General features: G+C 42.2%; 1 protein-coding gene across 1 annotated transcript; it reads right to left on the minus strand.

Annotated features, from left to right (window-relative positions):
• Positions 1–4,249: 4,249 nt before the first annotated feature.
• Positions 4,250–7,895, minus strand: LOC120658116 (rho GTPase-activating protein 2-like). The gene is made up of 5 exons (XM_039936331.1): positions 7,470–7,895; positions 7,226–7,346; positions 6,995–7,114; positions 5,307–5,537; positions 4,250–5,230 (listed from the first exon to the last, which is right to left on the minus strand). Exons 1-5 carry the CDS (start codon positions 7,775–7,777, stop codon positions 4,574–4,576), a joined length of 1,437 nt encoding a protein of 478 aa, XP_039792265.1. The 5' UTR covers positions 7,778–7,895; the 3' UTR covers positions 4,250–4,573.
• Positions 7,896–8,130: the final 235 nt, after the last annotated feature.

Here is an 8,130-nt window from a genome sequence, read left to right on the forward strand (position 1 = left end):
CTAATTATAAATTTTTTCTTGAAAACACACGTTAGTCGCATACGGTTGTCATTAATTACCGAAACTTACCATTAGCATCTATCGGCCTAGATGCGCTTCAGTTTGCAATTATCTTGCTGTCAAGTTACATTGGGTACTCCAAATAGGCTCCGGTGTCTCTATCTGTCACGGAGGATACGGTAGAGTCGGTAGATTACAGAGGATATGCATCTTAACTTGCGTGAACTACTCTGCTATACATGTCAATATGGGTGGGTACATAATGGAAGGCCTTGTAGTGACGAAATTTCATGAACGCAGGTAACAAGATCATCCAGATTTCGATTCACGTTTGTCTAGTTTCATAATTAATTTATGAAAATCCAGTGGAATTTCGAGGTAGCGCCGCTCTTGGACTGTGTTTTATTATTCAAAGACGGATCAAATAATTTTTAGACCAGACTAGATGTAGATTTAAGAATAAACATAAATAGTCATACGCTCTTGGACTGTGTTTTACTGAACCTATGAGTGTGTCCCTCGAACAAGATTAACTAAATTGCAGTAGGCACCTAACATAACCTAGTGATTCATAATAGCCAAATAATAATCCAGTGAATATTTCATATCTTCGATCTGTTATTTGGTTTTTGTAGTTCACGTGATGAAGTAACTGAAAATGCTCATGGAAAAAAAAATGACATGACATATATGGTCCACGATGTATATACACACTAGTAAAACAGTTTCTATATGGTCTTGCAAACTTTTAATGATCTTGGAAAAAAATGACATGACATATATTGAAGACAGAGGCCCAACTTGGGTTAGTTCCAGCAGAGCTAATAAGTTCAAAAACATGTAGCTTCCACATACAAGACAATGGGAAATCAAAGTCAATGAAACTGCCAGGAAACTCGACAAGTTCATGACAGACTTATTTGACAATGGCACAATGGGTCTGTCCACAACTTTAAAGACGTGATGCGACCATTCCCTGTTTTCTTTGCCGCGCCTTACTTGGAGCGAGCTAGTCCATAATATATACATCGTAGGCCAGCGAATGAATCTCATTTTGTTGTGTTTCATCTTTTATTCTGTAGCTCTGCAATGTCACCTTACAGTGGCACATTTACAGCCCCTTGCAGCGTGTTTGTTTAGTACATACAGTAGGATGAAGGTCGGACAAATATATTAACTTATGTAGTAGATAAGATCACAATTCTGATAAAGAGATTCTATGCTGTAGGGAAAAGATGTTACTGATTCGAACAGAAAATTACTCGATTAAGTACTATGGGCCTATGGGATACAAGGCAGTGGAGTTTGTAGTAGAGGCACTTTTTTTTTTTGACAAAGCAGAAACATATTAGAAGATAAGAACAAGTTCAACAAGTATTTAGTAAAGTGCAGTGTAGCTGTTATAGTATTCTAGACTCGTAGGAGTACCTTGTGCTCTGTAAGCATTACGACAAAATGACATGTACTTTCAGACAGATAGCAGTGTCGTAGTAGCGACCAACTTTGGCTATCATCAAACTAGGATGCATGCCACCTGAATGAATTTTGAAATGGAAAAAATGAGAATCCAGGAGAAAATCATATAGCTTCAGGCATATCCCTGAGCATACTACTCTTTTTTCTTGATGGGGTCGTCAATATAAAATTCTGTACCAATAATAACGATGACACAAACCCTGAAAGTTCATTGGCATGCGACATAACCTGATCAACATCATCAAGATTTGATATACAAACAGCAACGGACATGGGTGCAGAAAGAAGAGACCTATCAACAGATTCAAACCAATAATAATACAGTAGGATGAAAGATTTGAGCATACTACTCTTTTTATAATTAAGCCTTCACCGTGCCATGTGGCATGTGTCCATCTCTACGTGGCATGTGGCTCACCGCATTTTCCAAATATCTGGCGGCCAAAATTTTCCAATTACGCGCTATGACTTTACCTGCGAGCATCATTTTCCCGCTTGCCAAGTACACACCGCCCGGCCAAAATTTTCCAAGCACGTCCTATGACTTTACCTGCGAGCATCATTTTCCCCGCTTGCCAAGTTTTCCAGACACACACCGCCCATTTTTACCCTTCCATATATACTCGGACTTTCCTTTTGCATTACTTTTCTCTATTTCTTGGAAATCCATTGATCGAGCTTGTTACCAGACGAAAGGTAGCGCCCTTATCATTGACGCAGGTGAAAGTTCATTGACGCAGGCCTTTCATAATTAATTTATGGAAATCCATTGGAATTTCCATTGTTTGCCTAAGGTAGCGCCCTTATCAATGCATTATTCAAAGACGGATCAAATATTTTTTAGACCGGACTAGATGTAGAGAAGTATCATTGGCGGTGTCAAAAGAAAAAAGGACACACATGTGGCCAATCTAATCCACTATAATCAAGAAACATAGCTTCAGGTTCATAGTTTGCGAAGCTTTCTTCACCCTGTGCTAGCTTTCTGCCGTGAGTGCTCGCCCTCCGGGCGGAGTTGGGTAGCACTGCCGGCCTCGTCTGGCTGAGTCGCTGACCAACGCCGTCTCTGGTGCTGCCAACGGTGCTGCCGGCGCTTCTGGCCCTGGCATTGCCCACCAAACAAGCAAAAGATACAAGTGCCCGGGGTTACTAGGGACACTAAAAAACGGAACATATCAGGTGCAAACCAATCTCTCCATGCAAACTATACCCAATCCCCACATGCCCTTTGGATGTTGATCCGATGGTCCAGATTGGAATTTGTATGGTTTGCATGGAGAGGTTGGTTTGCACCTGATATGTTCCAAAAAAAACTGGCTACATGGTGTGCGGTGCTTGCAGCAATCTGGCCGCCTCTAAAAATCAATTTGTAGAGGTGGCTCACCCCTCCAGCCGCCCTACAAATAGACACCATCTGTAGGGATGACTAGAGGTGAACCACCCCTACAAATGGAGCTATACTATTGAAATTCTTTTCTAGGAGTTCCTGTGTCCAAGATCCTACGGTGCCTGTGTCCAAGATCCTTTTAACCCAGCTGCACCAAGCTGATGTGAAACCAAGGTGATGTAGCATGCATAAGATAGTGTTGTGGTCAATAGTGTCAGAAGCCTTCTCAAAATCAGGCTTAAGAATGATAATTTCGTTTTTGGAGTATTGACGTTGATGAATGTACTCGAAAGCCCAAGCAAGACAATCCTGAATTGTCCTATTTTTTATGAACCCATATTGGTTTTGACGGACCAGAGGGATAATAACTCTCGGTAGCCATCCAGACATGATCTTAGTCAAGAGCTTCAAAACTGAGTTGAGGAGTGAAATTGGCCTGAAGTCATTGACAGAGCTTGGATTGTTGCATTTAGGGATTAGAGTGATGAATGAATTTTTAATGGCCTTCAGATTAAGATTTCCCTCAAAGAATTCCTTGCAGAGATTATAAATGACTTCTTTAATTATGTGCCAACACTTCTTGAAGAATTAGGCCATTGAATCCATCCAGGCGGACTTATCTTTAGGCATTTGGGCTACTATTTTGTCAATCTCCTCCCTTGTGACTAGCTCGGATAAGTGATCAAGGTTGTTATGTCTGTGTAGTTTTCCAGATCAATTTGCATAGTACGATTGGTGGTCGTTCCCATTCTCTTTTTATAAGCTTCCCAGAGGTGTGCAGCCTTTTCAAAAATGTTCTGTAATTTGTCTTCCATCCTCACTCTCCAAACTATTTATTGTATTTTTCATGTACCTCTCAGTTGCTGCTGCATGAAAAAATTTGTACTTTCATCCCCAAGCTTTGTCCATCTAACTTTATATCTTTTTCTCCAATATTCCTTTTGGTATTTCAGCAATGTTAGGATGTGCCTTTTTAGAATGGCTCTGAAATTTTTTTCTTGAGTGTACAAGGGCCTTTGTTCTTCAAGCTTGTCCAGAATCAGCAAGACGGAATTACATTCTTTGATTAGGTTCGAGTGTTTTGCCATCCCTTTAGTCTGATGCCTTTGTTTTCTTCTTAAGGGTGTATCACACTGTAAATCTATGATGCCTTTTTCATTTTTTTTCTCCATTCCAAAAATGCATACATTTTATGAAACATTTTATTTGAAATGCAATAACTGTGTACAAAGTTATGACCACAAGCAGATTTTAATCTGAGTACTGGCAATAAATTTCATTATATAGCAAATCACCCTCGAATTAATAAACCAAATTAGGGACCTCAGAATTTCAATCTGAAGGAGTGACAACAAAAAACATTAAAATAACGCAAAACATCATCTCTGAAGTCTAAACTGATGCAATGCATGAATTGTGCACCTAGTTTCAAGTGCGTTCATTTGCAAGGGTACAGCTAATTAATTTGAAACCTTTTCATCAAAGGTCTCTGGAATAGTTTACCGAGGTCCAACTAGCTAGAAACTGGTTGTTTCAGCTTTAATTAAACCACACAACTACTCAACTACGCTGCTCATGCTCGAGAGCATGCGAAGAATATTACAAGGACAAAGTTCTCCAGCCTCGTGTTGACTGAGGGACTGCCAAGAACCGACTTACAACTTCACATAAACTTACATGAAAGATAACCAGAGCCGTTGTGACGATAGCTTATGAGCAAAGAATTAGCTCGCCTTTTGTAGCATTTCTTACCTCTGCATCTGTCATTTCAATTCTAATTTCCATTTGCCTCAGCTCATTGATAGTTACATCAATGGCATTGCTTGTCACGTCTCTGTTTTCGACAGTTGTGTTACTACCTTCTGTAATACTTTCAGACGAGCTCAGCTGCTCTGCCCCTTCCTTGGCGGCAGGAAAACTGCTAATATTGTCTTCAGCAACACATTCCCTTACAGCTTTCCATTCTAGCCTTCTTAAGAAACATTCTTCAATATCAGCCAGCGACGTATCTTCATTGTCGTTTTGGAATCCAATGAAAGGCAAATGGTAATCAATTGATGTGTGCCTCCTGGACACACCAATTAGCTGTTCATTGTCTACTCTTAGTGCAGCAGCCTTGTCAATATCTTTTGGTCTTCTGTTATCATCGCAGTTATAGTTCTCACTGCCACTATCATTTTCGTCATCCTGTTGGTCATGACCCTCCTCATCGATTTCTTCAGATAAAGATGGTGAAGATGAAAATGATGAATAGGCTCCTGCATCATCATCATCATCATCACGTTCCCGAAGTGTTTTGAGAATCAAGGTCTTGAGCAAGTTCATGACTTGAACAGCGTGCATCAGAGCAGTCAGTGGATCGGACATCTGATTGGAGGAAAATTTCAGTTCTCTTGTTAGCGTTTATGTCAACAAACAAGGTTGATCTGTTAGAGGGCAATACCTGTGTCATATTGGGTGCAAAAACCATGGCAACATTTCTCGCATTCATCTTATTTGACTCCTCTTCCTCAACAACATCAGCCATGAGCTCTACAACCCAATGAAGAAGTGCAGCTTGAGTTGGTGGAAGAAGCTCCACGAGCTCAATGCATTGTTCCTCTGTGTTGCAGTGAAGGACTTGCTCAGGTGAGAGGCTGTCAAGCACGCCTTCAGGGAGTTCTCTGAACCAGGCCTGTATCAGTGTGTAGTGCATAATGTAAAAGATCAGGCCACAGGAGATTCAGTGCCATTGCTCCATTCACGGTTTCAGCATTGCTCTAGTGCCAATGTTTAAAGAAATACATGCTAAAAACACTATCAAGTATGCTAAAAACTATTCCCATACAGAGGACTGTATTGTTGATTTTTATTTTTAAAGAAAGCCATGTGCAATGGGAAAAAAAAAAGGAAAAGGTAAGCAGATAACATGACTTCATGACTTGCGGACCAAAAATCAGGATATATACAGGGTTCAAATAAACTAAAAAGAAGCATCATCAGATTTATTTTTTTTTTCTTCTGAAAACAAGCATACATCAGATCTAGAGAGCCCACCTTCATCTTAAGATCTGAAAAGGTTAACTTAAGAGTTACAGACTCCCAGGTCACACCTATGTCAATAAAATTAGATAAATAGCATTGAATCTGTACTACTCCATCTGCCTAAAATGTATGCAGTTTTGACTTCCAAATAAGGGTGTAGTCTACAAGAGATCTTCCATCACAAGATGTTGGTTAACTCTGAAATTTCAGACAAAGTTTTTTCAAGGAAAGAAAAAAACAATAACTGCCAACACATCACCCCAGTATTTGAAAACGTTGAGCGCAGATTCTACAATTGCATACATTGAATAGCATCTCAATGAGCATATTTTAGTACTAGTACCAATTTTAGGTGCTTGAATGAAGAAACATCTAACCAATTTGGTTTGGTTCCTTCCAATAAAAGAACAACAAGACTGAACAGGCATGGCTTATGTAAAGGCACAAGCGTTATAAGATGCTGAATGTTGCTCAGGCAGAAGTCTAAATCACCCCCCAACTATTAGGGGTGGACTATATAAATCTATAACTAAGTTATATATGATCTAATGAGTATGAAATTTTTACTATAGTTCAAGCATATAATAGTAAGGCCACCATAAAAATTTCACCTCAATTGAGCCATAGAAACTGCGGCTATGAATTATTCTATTTAATTATAGAAAAAATAGATCTAAATTTAAAGAAAAATTTTGTATTAAAGCATAGCATATTATGTGTTCACTGTATAGATATACTCATGTGGAGTCCAACAAAATTGGATTTTTCATTTTATGATTTTTCTATGATTTACTATGATTTTTTAAAGATTCGACCGAAATAAAAAAAATGGCAAAACCTCAAAACCGCCCCAAGAGGTAATTTGACCGGTTTTGAAAAATTCAGGAAGTAGAATACCCGGTTTTATAGTTGAGGGGATTATGTAGTCCACCCCTCGTAGTTGGGGGGGGGTGTGATTTAGACTTCTGCCATGTTGTTGCTCATGCCTCAAGACTAACACATCAAGCTCGCCCTCCAGCTTGACAGGACATTATCACACGGCTTTTGTTTCAGTGTTCCTCTTTAAGAGAAGTGTGAGAACACTAAGGCGAAAGTGCCCGTTAATACCTTGATCAGACTGGCCAGGCAATGCACGTCGATGTCGTCAGGCACGATGCCACTGTTGAGCTGCTCCCTCACATGCTCCTCCTGGCTGTTTTCCGGGGTGATCCGGAAGATCCCCTCTGCCTGAAATTGCAATAATATTCAAGAAAACTATTCAATTCTAATGCGCTCGGACATCTTTTGCAGCTTCAAACCCCCACATTGAGAAGGCTTGAAGGACCGAAATACTCGTACCTTGAGTCCATCCTGCGCGTACAGCCGCTCCTGCATCTGCAGTAGGATCTTGGGCACCGAGTTCCCCTTGTCGTCGTAGCCGCACTGCATCGACTCCGGCGACACCCCGAACACGCTCGTGCTACAGGAATTCAAAAAAGAAAGAAACGTTGGTAATCGAGGCAGCTCGGGATTGAACATTCGGGCCTCGGCTGGACACAGTAGGCGTGAACAGAGGCCGTGCTCCCAGAACCCCCCAACCGACCTGGCGCTGGGGACCTGGCCGGGGATCTCGAGCTCGAACTCGACGGGGAGGCCGAGGAAGCCGTGGAGGCGGTCGAAGGTGACGTGCGCGACGTGGCGGACGTCGGTGGGCCAACCGATCTCCATCCCCCGGGCCGCCCCCGCGGGGTCGTCGGCGTCCGCCATCTGGCACGGCAGCACCACCGACTTACGGAGCGCGGCCAGCACCAGCGCCAGCACCTGCCCCTGCGCCTGCCCCTCTTCCGCTTTCACCTCGCCTCCCCCTCCCCCACCGCCGCCGCAGCCGGGCGCCATCACCAACTCGACCATGGCAGCCGTTGTGGCTCCTCACGGGCGCTCGATTGAGCTGGGCTGAGCTGAGGTGAGTGATGCAGAGTGAGGACTGAGGAGTGAGGGCAGCCTCAATTTGGGGAAAGAGGTGGCCTTTTAAATGTGGTCAGGCAGGAGGCGAAGCTTTTGGCTTTGTCGTTGCGGTTGCGATCCGCGAATTTGAATTGGGGGGAAAGCTCGTGGGGCCCAGGGCCCAGAATGGAGAGGGGGCTCCAACGGCCGTGAAATTCAAATGTCCGGCCGGATAGTTTTGCATCTGGGTACCTTGAGTTTTACCATATATCATAGGGGGACCTTGTCAAAAAATAATTCGTCCAAAGATTATTAGAAGT

This window comes from Panicum virgatum, chromosome 2N (genome assembly GCF_016808335.1).
Source record: "Panicum virgatum strain AP13 chromosome 2N, P.virgatum_v5, whole genome shotgun sequence".
In the NCBI taxonomy this organism is placed as follows: domain Eukaryota; kingdom Viridiplantae; phylum Streptophyta; class Magnoliopsida; order Poales; family Poaceae; genus Panicum; species Panicum virgatum.

Excerpts from the sequence above, each read along its gene's own strand:
- LOC120658116 (XM_039936331.1), bottom strand. The coding sequence starts at position 7,777 with ATGGTCGAGTTGGTGATGGCGCCCGGCTGCGGCGGCGGTGGGGGAGGG. Across the intron at positions 7,115-7,225 it reads ACGCGCAGGATGGACTCAAG|GCAGAGGGGATCTTCCGGAT; the intron begins GTACGAGTATTT and ends TTGCAATTTCAG. Across the intron at positions 5,231-5,306 it reads TTGCACCCAATATGACACAG|ATGTCCGATCCACTGACTGC; the intron begins GTATTGCCCTCT and ends TCCTCCAATCAG.